The 16,408-nt window shown below is 38.0% G+C and overlaps 1 protein-coding gene across 1 annotated transcript in view; it reads left to right on the top strand.

The window, feature by feature from the left end:
• Positions 1-16,408, top strand: part of PDGFC (platelet derived growth factor C) — a gene marked incomplete at its 5' end in the record, with an annotated part of 252,777 nt that overhangs the window by 109,201 nt on the left and 127,168 nt on the right. The window contains one exon of the mRNA XM_010836107.1: positions 14,716-14,776. Coding sequence (XP_010834409.1) covers positions 14,716-14,776 — 61 coding nt within the window. The remainder of the gene's footprint in view (positions 1-14,715; positions 14,777-16,408) is intronic.

Raw genomic sequence — 16,408 nt, 5'->3', positions numbered from 1 at the left:
CCAGTGTTCTTGCCTGGAGAATCTCAGGAACGGGGAAGCCTGGTGGGTTGCTGTCTATGGGGTTGCACAGAGTCAGACATGACTGAAGCGTCTTAGCAGCAGCAGCAGCAGCAGCATCTTCAAGAAGATTATGGAGAATAGAGCTTCACAGAGACAGTATACAAAAGAGGAAATTTCTTAGAAGCAGAAGATAATTACGTGCTGTGCTCGTCTTTTCGTTCAAGAGTTAAAACAAAAACATTTAAGTTCACTTCAGCCTTGTGACTATATATCCCTATGAAATTTGTCTGAAACATTCTAAGCTTTCTTCCTAATGAAATTCCTTTGTGTGAAATAAATGGAGAGAGGAAAAAGAAAGTCCTTTTAAATGAGAGGGGATAAAAAAGAGACTTGTTAAAGTGTAATAAATGGGTAAAAAGAATTGAAAGGAAGAAGTGGGAGGAGCCATGAGACAGTTAAGTAAGTCAAGTCAGTCATTTTTATTGCGTAGATGCTGGTGGTTTGGCTAGGATGCCAGTCCTTTTGGGGTCCTTGCTAAATGGACAGCAGTATTACAAAATCATAAACCTTTTTTTTTCCCTGGCTGTGCTATGTGGTTTGCAAGATCTTAGGATTGAACCTGGGCAGTGGAAGCTCAGAGTCCTAACTGCTGGATCGCTAGTGAATTTTCAAAAAATAATGAGACCATTAAGACAGTCTGACACTTGTATAGTTACATATAAGGCATATCATTAGATACATATCAATTTATTAGTTCAACAGACACATTATGCACCTCCTGTGGACCACGTATTATTCTTGATGCTGGGGATGCGGCAATAAACAGAACAGACACTTGTTAGCTTTCCAGGAATCCCTCTTCTGGAAAGGAGAGAGGGGCAATGAAGCTAATGCATGTTACACAGGATGATTTCAGAGTTGTAAGTACTGAGGAAAAACTGAAAGTCGTGTGACAAACAACCCATGGTGAAAGGTGTGAAAAATTACCCTACTCATGACAACTACACAATTGCTACCTTTCAGTTCAACTAAAAACAGATGTGTGAGATCTTTGTAAAGATAATTAGAACTTTACTGAAATAGTAGCTGGAGAGCAGTAAAGCTGTGCATGTGTCTTAAGTGAGGCAAGTGTCTCTTTTGGTGATGGGGCAGGAGCCAAGAGCTAGAACATTTTAACAGCTGACATTTTTGAGAACTCTAGCAGTGGTTACTTTTTCCACCGTCCGTGCATCTGTTTTTATTTCATACCCCTGGATTCAGCTTTGGGATGTTGATAATCAGATCACAAATCTGATGCTGGCATTTTTTAGCTGACAGGAGTGTACTCCATAGCAGTTTTATATATGTTCCTTATATTTTCAGTAGCTATCTTTGGAGTTGTTCAAATAGTCTTAAAAAGAAAAAAACATAAAATGTAAATAAATGAGAGGAATACCGTGTTTACTGCTGGGAGAATTTAATATTACAGTTATGTAAAGTGTCCTCCAATAATTTTATAAATTAAGCATTATTTCAATGAGATTCTTATAGAATTTCATGGAACTCAGTTAGCTAACTTGAAAACTAATGTGGAAAATAGTGGGCTATGAGTAACCAAGGCATTAAAATTTATTATAAAGGTATAACTATATGGTGTTTTTTGTTCAAGAACAGCCACATAGTACATTGAAAAAGATTTTAAAAAGACATAAATTGATTTATATACATGGAGTAGTTTAATTTGTGAGACAGAATGGACAAGTGTGTAGAATACTGGCCATCTGTATGGGAAAATAAATGAGATTAAATATGACTTGTACTATACACAAAAAAACGTTAAAAAAAAAAAACAATGCTCAAGTCATGTCTGACTCTCTGCGACCCCATGGACCATAGCCCAACAGTCTTCTCTATCCATGGGATTCTCCAGGCTAGCTGGAGTTGGTTGCCATTCCCTTCTCCAGGGGTTCTTCCTGACCCAGTGATAGAACCCAGGTCCCCTGCATTACAGGCAGATTCTTTACTGTCTGAGCCACCAGGGAAGCCCTTTGATTTATACACATATAGCAATCTAATTTGTGAGACAGGATGGACAGGTGTTTAGAATATTGGCCATCTGTATAGGCTTCCCTGGTGGCTCAGAGGTTAAAGGGTCTGACTGCAATGTGGGAGACCTGGGTTTGATCCCTGGGTCAGGAAGATCCCCTGGAGAAGGAAATGGCAACCCACTCCAGTATTCTTGCCTGGAAAATCCCATGGACAGAGGAGCCTGGTGGGCTACAGTCCACAGGGTAGCAAAGAGTCGGACACGACTGAGCGACTTCACTTCATTTCATGGGAAAATAAATGAAATTAAACATGATTTATACATACACAAAAACATTTAAATAACAAAATAACACTCGGGTGAAATATTAAAAAAAATATTTTTGACATGTTAAGATATAGTTACTTAAGACCTAAAAGAATCACAATTTACCTACTAAAATTAAGCTTTTGTGTGTGTACATGTGTGACAAAAAGCCTTACCAACCTTTTTTAAAATGTCAGAAACAACTTTCCTCTTAATTGTGTTCACTTAAAAATTCACTGTGATAAAAACAGAAATAAATAGGCATATTGGTGAAATATGTTTTTTCCTAAGTCTATTCCTTAAGGAGTTAAAGGATTATCAGTATTCATTTTAATACAGATTTGTTTCACTTGTAGATATGTCCATGTAGTACACAAATATATTGCTACTTGAAGATGGCAAACTCTGTAGGGTCACAGAGCTGGGAAACTCAACCTTTATTAATGAAGAGGAAGATTGTCATTTGATTAAATTGAGTGTTCCATATTGAAGACAGTTGTAGAAACAATAGTAACCAATACAGTAAGTTCCCTGTATAAAAAGGAGTTCTGTTCCAAGAGCTTGTTTCTTAAATCCAATTTGTTCATAAGTCCAACAAAGTTGGCCTAGGTACCCAACTGACAAGATCGACTCTATAGTAATCCACCTGCAGTGCAGGAGACCAGGAGACCCGGGTTTGATCCATGGGTCGGGAAGACCCCATGGAGAAGGGAATGGCAACCCACTCCAATTATTTTGGCCTGGGGAATTCCATGGACAGAGAAGCCTGGTGGGCTATAGTTCATGGAGTCACAAAGAGTCAGACGCAACTGAGCAACTAAGCACAAGTGTGTGCGCACACACACATAGACACACACACACACACAGAGTAATAGGTTTATATGTACTTTCCACACAAATAATACATAAAAAGCAAACAAGAAATAAAACTTTTAAATCTTACAGTACCGTACCTTGAGAAGTAAAGTAGTGAAGTACAACAACTGGCATACAGGGGCTGGCATCAGGTGAACAGAGAAGAAGAGCTGCCGCCTGGAGGAGGGAGAGAATGTGGGCGATGGTAGAGCAGAAGGATCATCAGCAACAGGACACGGAGTGCAAGCTGCCTCATGCCTGATGTTGAGGCACAAGTTCTGGTTCCTTGAAAGATTCAGTTCTATCTGCCCTCTTGAAAAAGCAATCCAGTGATGTCTGGGTGGTAGCTCTTTATTTCTCGTCATAGGTGATGCCCTAGCGCTGGATTCATCCTGAACAGCTGCTGCAGCCTTCATGTAATGTTCTGCATTTGGGTCTTGTTCTCAAAAACGCACAATGCCTCCTCAGATAAAGACCCCATTACCTGTTTTTATTCTTCAGTTACTTCTTCTTCATCTTGTCTCTCTTCATTCTCTCTCTGGGCCTCCAGTTCCATCAGGTCTTATTAGTGAGCTCCATGTTCACATCTTTGAAAGTTTGAAAATTGAAGGCTCCTAATTAGGGGACTTACTATACCTATTGGACACCAACTGGGTCCTAAGCCATATCTTTGCGTTTAGCTAAAGGCAAAGGAGAAAAGGAATGATATGCCCATATGAATGCAGAGTTCCAAGAATAGCATGGAGAGATAAGAAAGCCTTCCTCAGGGATCAGTGCAAAGAAATAGAGGAAAACAATAGAATGGGAATGACTAGAGATCTCTACAAGAAAATTAGAGATTCCAAAGGAAACATTTCATACAAAGATGGACACAGTAAAGGGTAGAAATGGTATGGATCTAACAGAAGCAGAAAATATTAAGAAGATGTGACAAGAATACACAGAAGAAATATGCAAAAATGATCTTCATGACCCAGATAACCACCATGGTGTAATCACTCACCTGGAGGCAGACATCCTGGAGTAGGAAGTCAGGTCGACCTTACGAAGTATCACTACGAACAAAGCTAGTGAGGTGATGAAATTCCAGCTGAGCTATTGCATGTCCTAAAAGATGATGCTGTTAAAGTGCTGCACTCAGTATGTCAGAAAATTTGGAAAATTCCGCAGTGGCCACAGGACTGAACAAGGTCAGTTTTCATTCCAATCCCAAAGAAAAGCAATGCCAAAGAATGTTCAAACTACTGCACAATTGCACCTATCTCACAGGCTATTAAAGTAGTGCTCAAAATTCTCCAAACAAGGCTTCAACAGTACGTGAACCAAGAACTTTCAGATGTTCAAGCTGGATTTAGAAAAGGCAGAGGAAACAAAGATGAAATTGCCAACATCCATTTGATCATAGAAAAAGCAAGAGAGTTCCAGAAAAACATCTACTTCTGCTTTATTGACTAAATCAAAACCTTTGACTGTGTTCAGTTCAGTTCAGTTCAGTTGCTCAGTTGTGTCCGACTCTGCGACCCCATGAATTGCAGAACACCAGGCCTCCCTGTCCATCACCAACTCCCGGAGTTCACCCAAACTCATGTGCATAGAGTCGGTGATGCCATCCAGCCTGTGTAGATCACAACAAACTGTGGAAATTTCTTCCAGAGATGGGAATACCAGACCACCTGACCTGCCTCCTGAGAAATCTGTATGCAGGTCAAAAAGCAACAGTTAGAGCCAGACATGGAACAACAGACTGGTTCCAAATAGGAAAAGGAGTACATCAAGGCTGTATATTGTCGCCCTGCTTATTTAACTTATATGCAGAGTACATCATGCGAAATGCTGGGCTTGATGAAGCACAAGCTGGAATCAAGTTTGCTGGGAGAAATATCAATAACTTCAGATATGCAGATGACACCATCCTTATGGCAGAAAGTGAAGAGGAAGTAAAGAGCCTCTTGATGAAACAGAAAGAGGAGAGTGAAAAAGCTGGCTTAAAACTCAACATTCAGAAAACTAAGATCATGGCATCTGGTCCATCACTTCATGGCAAATAGATGGATAAACAATGGAAACAGTGACAGACTTTATTTTTCTGGGCTCCAAAATCACTGCAGATACTGATTGCAGTCATGAAATTAAAAGATGCTTGCTCCTTGGAAGAAAATCTATGACAAACCTAGACAGAATATTCAAAAACAGAGACATTACTTTGCCAACAAAGATCTGTCTAGTCAAACTATGGTTTTTCCAATAGTCATGTATGGATGTAAGAGTTGGACCATAAAGAAAGCAGAGCACCAAAGAATTAATGCTTTTGAACTGTGGTTTTGGAGAAGACTTGAGAGTCCTTTGGACTGCAAGGAGATCCAACCAGTGCATCCTAAAGGAGATCAGTCCTGAATATTCATTGGGCGGACTAATGCTGAAGCTGAAACTCCAATACTTTGGCTGCCTGATGCCAAGAAGTGACTCATTAGAAAAGACCCTGATGCTGGGAAAGATTGAAGGCAGGAGGAGAAGGGGATGACAGAGAATGAAATGGTTGCATAGCATCACCGACTCAAAGCACATGAGTTCCAGCAAGCTCCAGGAGTTGGTGATGGACAGGGAGGCCTGGCATGCTGCAGTCCACAGTGTTGCAAAAAGCTGGACAGGACTGAGTAAACTGAAGCCATGTCTTATTTTAAAAATCATCTCAATCATATTAAATTGACCATGTAGTGTCATAAGCAAAAGTTAAAAATCATGAGGTTTTGAGGCTGACTGGCTGGTGAGATGGTGATTCCATTCATAGATATTATAAAAGTAAAGTAGAAGGCCATCTAGACCTGATGCGTAAGTTTGCAGTAGGATATATTGATTTGAAGGTAGTGAAGCACTTGGGAATGTGAGTTTTGTGGTTTGAAAGAGAGTTCTGAGCTGTTGATGTAGATTCAAAGAGCATATGCTTATGGAAGATAGTTCAAGAAGTAAGCTTGCCAAGGATTTGAGATTGTAGAAGAATACTGAGGACTTTGGGGCTAGGGCACTGGGACGACCCAGAGGGATGGTATGGGGAGGGAGGAGGGAGGAGGGTTCAGGATGGGGAACACATGTATACCTGTGGCGGATTCATTTTGATATTTGGCAAAACTAATACAATTATGTAAAGTTTAAAAATAAAATTAGAAAAAATATATATATAAAAAAAAAAAGGAAAAAAAAAATCTTGGCAAAGAATAAACTCCAGGTATCAGACTAGATTCTATAGAATCTAAGATATCTTAAGTGGGTCAGAAAGTAGAAAGTGGTACCAAATAGAACAATAACATGAAACAGATAAAAGAGGAATTTGTTACTGTCATATCTTTCCATCGTTGATTGGCAGTTCATTGATAGAAAATAATCATAGAATCATTCCCTGAAAATGTATAAAAAACTATGTACTTCTAATTTAGGAGGGTCATTTTCATATATCCACTTTTCCTTGCATGTTTTATTCAGTGTAAAATATTATAAATCAATCCTCTAACAGGTGCACTGACTCTTCAGTTATATTTTCAAAGCTAGTGACAGATAATCCTTAAATAACAGTGTTTTCACAGAAATCATTTTGAGAACAGTTTGTTTTTGCAGTAATAAAATTTTATTTGACTTCAAAATGAGCTATGAAATAGGTGGTTTCCAGCTCAACACTTTGGTTTATATTAGATAAAAATATTTTATTTGAACTTTCAAAATGCTTCTGTTTCATTTTAGTGACAGGTATGGCCACAAAATGTTCATTCATGTAATTCCCTCACATGATATCACTTTGTCAGTGAGTCAAATGACTTGGTCTTTTTTGCTTAAAATTTCACTTTCACATTTTTTTTTCTTTGATACTTAAATGGCTTCTTAGCACTCCCCATCAATTCTTTTGTATTGGAGGTTTATGGTTTTAATTTAAGAACTCTGTTTAATATAGAAAAAAATACCCAAACTAGCTATAATCACGTGCTCATGAACAGCAAGAGAGGCATAACACTCAAAATACATACCTTCTGAGGTTATAGTGAACATTTTTCAATTCTCTATGCCTTCTCTAGATGACTTGCTGCTTATTTTAAGGTCAAAGCAGATATCGATAGATTGATAGCTAAGTTCACTTGAATTGAGAAGTAAAGACACTTGGCCTTGGCTGTATAGTAGCTTCTTCCACCTGGACCATCACCAACCACCACCATCTCTTGATGCCAAAAGAAACCTTAAGTGACTGTCAGTTCCATTGTTCAGTCGTGTCTGACTCTTTGCGACCCCATGGACTGCAGCACGCCAGGCTTCCCTGTCCATCACCAACTCCTGGAGCTGAAGTGACTATGGAGACTTATGATATGCTTTTAAAAGTCACTTAGTCCAAGAGGTAGAAGAGTCACCTCTCACTGTTGCTCAGCACTTTTTGGTTCGAATAAGGAGCACCTGCGTGTGTGGCAGTGAACCTCGACTCCACCGGGCTGCAGTAGCCTGGCACCCCTCTTATAGCCTGAACTCAGTGGGCAGTTGTTGAATATTTGTGGACTGAAACATTTAGACACAGCTATGAAGTCTAATTCTATGTGGAATATGTTCTATGATTTACTAAAAAATTCAGTTTCACATGCATGCTAAGATATTTCATTCCTGACTAAACCATGAAATTTGGGGGTGAAGGCGTATTTTAAAAATGATAATTTAACCACCTTTCAGGATTTTTATTGTACTGGACTTCTTATACTCTACTGTTATACTATATTTTTTATGGAGAAGGAGTTAATGAGAAATAAGGTGATTAAGTTAGTGAATTGTCTTCTCCACTTCACTTGTACTCTAGTGACAAGTAGAAAATAATGCTGGTTCCAGAGCATTACATGAGCCTGAATCCAGTGCTGATTTAAAATGTACTCACTGTGCACTGTTTTCCTGTAAGTTTCTGTACTGTGTTCACTGAGAAAAAGAACCTAACTTACTGTACATTTGTCAAGAAACAACCTGCTTTAGTTAATACTATCAAGAAAAATATTCAACTATCTAGGTAGAATTTATATATAGTACTGTTATATTTTGAAACTTTCTTAAATTTGCTTTATGAAATAGAAAATCTAGTGAAAGATTTAAATTGTATCATAACAATTCCTTAAGAAGCAAAAAATAACAACAGGGACTTCCCCAGTGGTCCAGTGGCTAAGTCTTCATGCTCGTAATACAGGGGACCTTGGTCAGGGAGCTAGATCCTACTTTTCACAACTGGAGTTCACATTCCATGACTAAAGATCCTGAGTGCTGGGACAAAGAGTCAGTGAAGCCAAATAAATATATAAATATTAAAAAAATATATGTATAACATATGCAATCCTTGTGTTACTGCTTTCAATGTGACTGAACAAGATTTTAGGTTGTTGATATATGGCAAAACCAATACAATATTGTAAAGTTAAAAAATACAATACAATAAAAAAAAAGAATGTAATTTAAAAAAAAATGAAAGGTAGATGACAACTTCTAATGTTGTCTTAAATATTTTCTGCACATGAATCAGTGTCAATTTGGTCAGGAGAGAACTAGGATCAAATTAGATCTATCTCTTGCTATCTGATCCCCTCCATGGCTCAGGAGAACCACCGCCCATTTCCGAATGTGTAAACTCTTGTTACTACCCACCCTACAGTGCAGTTACAGCCAGCCTCAGAAGGAAGCAGCTTTGTTATCAATCTGTGCCTGCAGGCGGGAGCATTGTTGCTGGGGGCGGGGGGTGCCCACATTTGTCACCACTTTTTATTCTCTGTGCTCATGATGTGTTGATCCAGTTAGAAGAGTTCTGCTTGGTGGAGCATTGGTGCCAGGGTCTCTCTGACAGCATTGTTGTTGGATAGTTCATACTAATGCCTGATAGTCACTGCTGCTGCTGCTGCTGCTAAGTCGCTTCAGTTGTGTCCAACTCTGTGCGACCCTAGAGACGGCAGCCCACCAGGCTCCCCTGTCCCTGGGATTCTCCAGGCAAGAACACTGGAGTGGGTTGCCATTTCCTTCTCCAATGCATGAATGTGAAAAGTGAAAGTGAAGTCGCTCAGTCGTGTCCGACTCTTCGTGACCCCATGGACTGCAGCCCACCAGGCTCCTCCGTCCATGGGATTTTCCAGGCAAGAGTACTGGAGTGGGGTGCCATTGCCTTCTCCCTGACAGTCACTAGTCCACTGTTAATGCTCAAAAATGGTAAATTTTCTGTCTTTGCATTTATAAGCTATTATAGTAAATAATCCTTCTTGTTGAAATATAGGAGTGCAGTTAAAGTATATGTTACATTCTTTTCTGTATACATCTCATACATACATATTGTATACATGTTCCTTTCCATTGTAGGTTATTAGAAGATATTGAATATAGTTCCCTGTGCTTGTTTAACTGTTTTATAAATAGTCGGGTATACCTGTTTATCCCAGTCTCCTAATTATCTTCTCCCCTCCCACACTCTCCCCTGGTAACCATAAGTTTGTTTTCTCTCTGTGAATCTATTTCTGGTTTTGCATTTTGTTATTTAGTCACTAAGTTATCTCCAATTCTTTGTGACCCTATGGACTGCAGCACACCGGACTCCTCTGTCCTCCACTGTCTCCCAGAGTTTTCTCAAATTCATGTCCATTGAGTTTGGGATGTTACCTAACCATCTCATCCTCAGCTGCCCCCTTTTCCTTTTGCCTTCAGTCTTTTCCAGCGTTAGGGGCTTTTCCAGCTAATGTTGAGTCGGCTCCTTGCACCAGATGGCCAAAGTGTTGGAGCTTCAGCTTCAGCATAGTCCTTCAAGTGAATATTCGGGGTTGATTTCCTTTCCCCTTCATGGATTGCCCTTTGTCATAGCAAAGGGACTTGTGTAACTCAATGAAGTTATGAGCCACACCATGTAGGGCCACCCAAGACAGGTCACAGTGAAGAGTTTTGACAAAATGTGACCCACTGGAAAAGGAAATGGCAACCCACTCCAGCCTTCTTGCCTGGAGGACCCCGTGGACGGCATGAAAATAATTCTTAGATTGTTCTAAATTATATATTTTGGATACATGTTTTCAGAAAACATTTTAAACTGTTTTATAGAGTTTCTGCACCAGAAGTCTGAAATAGTGTCATTATTTTTTTATGTAAAAAACATGTTACACCTACCTATATATGTGTATGTATTATTTATTTTAGTTTTTATTTAAATTGGAAGATAATTGCTTTACACTGTGGTGTTAGTTTTTGCTGTACAACAGAGTGAATCAGCTGTGAATATACATATATCCCCTTCCTCTAGCACCTCCATCCTATCTCCCCTCCAGGTCATCACAGAGCACCGAGGTGAGCTCCCTGTGTTAAATAACAGCTTCCCTCAAGCTATCTATCTTACAAATGGTAATGTGGCATATAGGCTTCCTCGGTGGCTCAGTGGTAAAGAATCCACCTGCAGTGCAGGAGACGTGGGTTTGATCCCTGGCTTGGGAAGAACCCCTGGAAGAGGGCATGGATACCTACTCCAGTATTCTTGCCAGGAGAATTGCAGGGACTATATTCCCTGCAATTCTCCTGGCAAGAATATTGGAGATATATATATGTATATGTGTGTGTGTGTGTGTGTGTGTGTGTATAATTTACTCTAAGATAAATACATATTTTATTTAATCCAAAACTCAAGTTAGACTTTCAGAATGATTTCTTATATTGATCCCCGTTTGCTAAATTGGTTACTCGTTTACACTAATGATGTTTTACCCAAATGGTTGCTTTATGATGGATAAGTTATTTTTGAGGAGAGTGTTGATTTCATAGGTAAAAGGTTCATGAATAGTTTTCAGGGGCTTGCTGAACATTCTGAAATTGTATGCTACTGTATGAAATTATGAGAGTCTGTATTTATATATATAATTTCCTGGCTTGAGTATTCATACTTTTCATCAGATTCTCAAAACTTTCTCAAGCCTGTGGTTTAAAAGGATTTAAAAAGATAGCTCTGGTTATTCTTAGTTCATAACTTTAACATCGTTGAGAATCCTGAAGCCTAGTTTTATATTTGGAGCAATAATAAGGGAACAGAGGATTATAGGCATTTTTAGCAAATTATGTCAAAGTCTGTTTTTGTCTCAACAACTTCCTATATTGTTATATTCTGTCCAGACCAGCCCATAGCATGCTCTTCACCATTATGGTGCTACTATATTATCCTACCATCCCATAATGCTCACAGTCAGTTCTGAACATCCCCTATTATAACTCTCCTCTAGCAAATTGTAGTAAATATGCAAATTGTGAAGAGAATCTCTCAAATTTATCTGTGTTTCAAAGATATGTGTGGTTCTAAAGTCTGACCAAGAGAATGGGGATTCTATTTTTTAAAACAAGTATTTAACTTTGGATTTCAGAAAGGTAAAAAGAGTTTCTTCCCTGAATATGATGCTCTATGGGTGAAATATTACAGTTGCCTGAAGTTTTATTTTAGAGACCTCAGATGTGGTGACATAACTCCAAATGCGAATTTAGTATAACTCAGCTCCATAGAAAAAGGTTTGCTGGAGTGGCAATCGACTGCTGACATCTCCCCTCATAACATGAGGGATTTTGTTTCTTCTTAAGGCAGAAATCTTCAGAAAGCAGCAATAGGCCAGGAGTCTACCCACATATCATACTTTTTACTGAATACATTTCCTTTGTAAGTGTGTTTGCAGCTGAAACTTGTGCTTTTACTTCTGGGCAACCCAGCCAGTCAACACTTATTTATTAAGTCTCTATTATAGGTGAGGATACATTAGTGAAAAACAATGAAAACAAAGCAAAATGAACACCTAAGCAAAATCCATAATCTCTTGGAGTTTGTTAATGAAATTACATGCAGATAAGTTAAAAACTGAATAATCAAGTAAGGGAATATATATATATATATATATATATACACACATGAGACAATATTCATTGTGAAAGGTATATAGTTTTTACTTTCAGTATTGCTTCATTTTTCCATACTTTTTAACCCTAATGATAAGGTACCTTTCAAATGACCTCTTATCTTCTCTAAATGTATATGGAATTTATCATTTGTTAAGGAGTACCGAATTCTGGAATAATGTTTACACTTAGAAGTAGAGTTAACATCAGGCCTATTATTCCAAGCAATGGAATGGAGTTAGAATCCAGAAAATCAGCAATTATTGGTAAAAAATGTCTCCTGCTTCCTTGGTAGTATTAGGAAGACCTCAAAAATAATCCATTAAAGAGAGGTTAAACAGGAAATGTTTAAAGTTAGGATTGTTATTTTGTTGCTGTTTTTATTTTAACCTACATTGAATAAAATACTGTGAAAGTACTAGATATTACTAAATTTATGAAAACAAAGCATTCATTCTACTTGGTGAACTGAAATAACTATGGATGGTAACAGGAAAACAGACACTTCAGAATTCTTCATACAGATGTTTGAGGTGAAAAATTTCCTGGAGTCATGTGATGTAGTGGAAAGAGAATAGGATTTACACTCAAAAGCACTGGATTGAAGGGTAAAGCTGTTTGTCATTACGGTAACCATGAGCTCAGGTTGTCTGGGGACCATCATGGTTTAATATCTGTGGTCTTGACACAATTAATAATACCACCTTATTTCAGTCATAAAAATGTGCTGGTTTGGACAAGAAACTATATGGTCAATTTAAGGTGACAACCAACTCTTTTTGCATTAATAAATTTTGCATGATACATTGGCTCTTCTAAGTGATTGTGAGAGCAGAAGAAACTTGTGTGTCAGAAAATGATTTGTAATCTGAAAATAATTTATAAGACCTAGAAAGAGGTGTATAAATATTAGTGTATTCATTTGGACAGAATCACCACAGTGCTTGTGTAAAGAGAGTAGATTTATTTTAGTCAATCGCTCTGGAACAGAACAGATTGAACAGATTACTTAGATTAAACAAATTACTCTTGTTTAAGAAGCTGGGTAGAGACTTCCCCGGGAGGCCCCGTGGTTAAGACTTCTGCTTCCAATGCAGGGGTGCAGGTTTGATCTCTGGTGGGGTAAGCTAAGATCTTAGAAGCCTTGGGGCCAAAAAAAAAAAAAAAACGAAAACCATAAAGCAAACGCAATGTTGTAACAAATTCGATAAAGACTTAAAAAGAAGTTGTATAATGCCCTAGTTTTCCAAAATGTGTTGTGTTGGTATCAAGGACCAGGACAACAAGGAATAATAAACCTAGACTTTAAGGGATAGATTTCACTTAATTAAAATTCTAATGGGTTTACTAAACTGAGAAAAGTGGAGTCAATTATTGCATAATTTCATCAATATTCAATTCAGTTTTCTTCCAGTTTGCCTCTTTATCATCTTCAAGAGACACTTGCATGTCCTATTAGCTTTGGAAAATGATAATGATTTTATTCTTTTTCAGAAGCTAGTCCCAGTCATTACAGATATTAATGAATTTGATCTTAAGTGAGCAGTTTCTAAAAGAGAAAAAACAGTCACGGGACTCTCGTCTCAACTTCTGTTTTATTCAGGATGATCCATGTGATCTCTATAAACTGGCGGAACCATAGTGTGGTTTTCTTTCTTTTTTTTTTTTTGCAGGGGGTTGCTGTGCTCAGTCTCTGTTGCTTTGCACAGGTTTTTCTCTAGTTGCTGTGAGTGGAGGCTTCTCTCTAGCTGTGGTGTGTGGGCTTCTATTGTTGCTGAGCATGTGCTCTGAGGTGGGAGGGCTTCAGGAGTACTCAAGCTCATTACTTGTGGCTTGCGGGCTTAGTTGCTCTGAGGCATGTGGGATCTCCCCGGACCGGGAATTGAACCCGTGTCCCCTTCATTGGCAGGTGGATTCTTATCCATTGTGCCACCAGGGAAGCCCTGCACCATAGCTGTTTAGATTTCTTCCTGAGAAGCTGGCACAAGACTTGTGTTCATTTGAAATGAAATAAAACCAAATCAGTTTTTATTAACAGAAAATGAGTTTCCCACAACATCAAGGTCCCTTCATCAGTAGGAAGAAGAAACTAAATCAGTCTAAATCTGTGAAGCCATTAACTAAACATTGTGTGGACCACAGAACCTTGACAAACAAGAGCCAACTCACCATTTGCAACTTTTAAAAATAGTTCCTGGGACAAGATATTAGGGGATAATTATTATTAATTCACAAGGTTGTTAAAAAAAAAAAAAACTAAAGAGATAATATATATGGAAACATTGAGATAGTAATCTGCAATTTTGAGTCACTAGTCAATAAATATTAGTTGAGTAAATGAGCAAGATTTAGGAAGAATGAAGCATCAAGGGAATATATCCTAAAAATAATGCTCTTTCTTTTATTTTTTTCTATGCCAGCCAAGACCCTCTCCCTTATACATTGGTACAGATGGCCATGAATGAGTTCATTTGACTGACTCAGATAACAATGATCACAAGCTTTATGTGTCTTTTAAATCATTAAAATCATTTTTACCTCCAAAATCTGAAATTGAAGATTCTGAACCCCCTACAGTAGGATTTGAGGTCACCACAAGACTCAATTTTACTATCTCCATCTACTGGCAGGGAGGAACTATACCCAAGCATCTGGACTGGCATAGAAAAGAGGAGAAAGAACATTTAAAAGGTAAGCAAAATGTATATTTTTATTTACTTTACATTTTTAAACTTTACTTATACATTCTTGACATAATCTCACATGATTAAGGTTTATACAATGAGCCATATTAGAGAAGAGACTCCTTTTAGGTGGGATCATATTCTTATCTGATTTTATGACATGAGCAACTACAGATTTCACTGTCTTCTTTTCACAGTGGGAGTTTTTCTGTTCTTGTAGTTCTACATTTCTATCCAATTGTGCCAATGCTCAGTACTGTTTCCATATTCCTAATAATGTGCAAACTGCAGCGGGGTTACCGAACTGTTCTCATTTTTGCATTCTTTGATGTGTTAAAAGTAACTTCCCCTGGCACATTATTTTGACGTTATGGTGTAGAGAGAGTGGCAGAATTTTTCTCAAACTGTAATTGATTATTTTTAGACTTTTTTCCCCATTCTTCTTTGATACTAATTTTATTTGGCAGAAAGTGCTGTATAAAAGGTTCCTGTTAATCAGTTAAAGTCTTCATACATATTTATATCAGTTTTTTTTTTTTTTTTTGCCTTCCTATCATGAATCTTCGGCTTTGGTTGGTTTTTAACAGGATTCCAACACTGCAATCACATTTTGAATTATGATAACTTCTTTAAATGTTTTGATGGTCTCTGTGCTCGTGCAGGAATTTAAATCGCATGCTTTAAATGATTAGGTGTTATTAAAGTTTTTATTATACATATCTTTCTTTAAAAAGCCTGATCTCAACTAGAAAATAAGAATAATAGCCACATATGAAGATCATTAGTATTACTACACTTTCTGTAATTAAATTAAGTACATTTTGTACTTTTTTCTCCTGTTAGGTTTCTCCTGCCTCTCCCCACCCCCAGGCAAGTGTTTCCCTATCTTTTTTCCATTTCTTTGGATGGTGTTCCAATTCTTTCAGAAGAGGGACCGGTGGATTTATAGGGGACATGGGTGGAAAGTTTTCAACATCAAAATCAGATTTTATGGGCAAGAATTTTCAAGGAAATGCTCTGTTCAGACAGGTCTGTTCACTCTCTGGGAGATCACGAATGCAGCTGGTCCATTTGCTGACTGGGGATTACAGTCAGGTAAACAGTGCAAACGCTGTACAGGATTCTTCAATCTCCTTCTGGCATCTGACAGCGTCCAATCTGAGAGATGTATCCTCAGAGTCTTCCCTGAGATCAGAATGTAGGGTAGTAGGTATTTTTGGATAACGTCAAAGGAAGCAGTAATAAGGAGTGTTAGATAATCATCCATGAAATGAATGAAATGAAACTTCTGGTGGATTCTGTAAGGTTTCAGTTCAGTCTCTGCTTTGAATTTGTGTCCAAAATTCAAAATATGTATTTTCTTGACTCTGTCCCATCCCTGTGTTTCAGCTCCTCTTTTTAGACCACTTTTCTCTGGATCTTTGGTTTGATTTTAAAACTATTATCATAAAACTGGCTGTTGCTGGAGAATTCAGCTAATGGTTCTGTGGTTATAGTTAAGCCAATTATTCAACATCTCTTTATTTACTCTCTTAGAGTAGACTAACTAGATGATAAAATAATATAACCTGAAAATGAAATAGCTAAGCATGGTTAAATACCTCATGCTGCTGCTGCTAAGTCGCTTCAGTCGTGTCTG

The sequence above is a fragment of the Bison bison genome, unplaced genomic scaffold (assembly GCF_000754665.1).
Source record: "Bison bison bison isolate TAMUID 2011002044 unplaced genomic scaffold, Bison_UMD1.0 scf7180017864060, whole genome shotgun sequence".
NCBI lineage: Eukaryota > Metazoa > Chordata > Mammalia > Artiodactyla > Bovidae > Bison > Bison bison.
The sequence above is the reverse complement of the archived record's forward strand: the minus strand, read 5'-3'. Positions and strand labels throughout refer to the sequence as shown.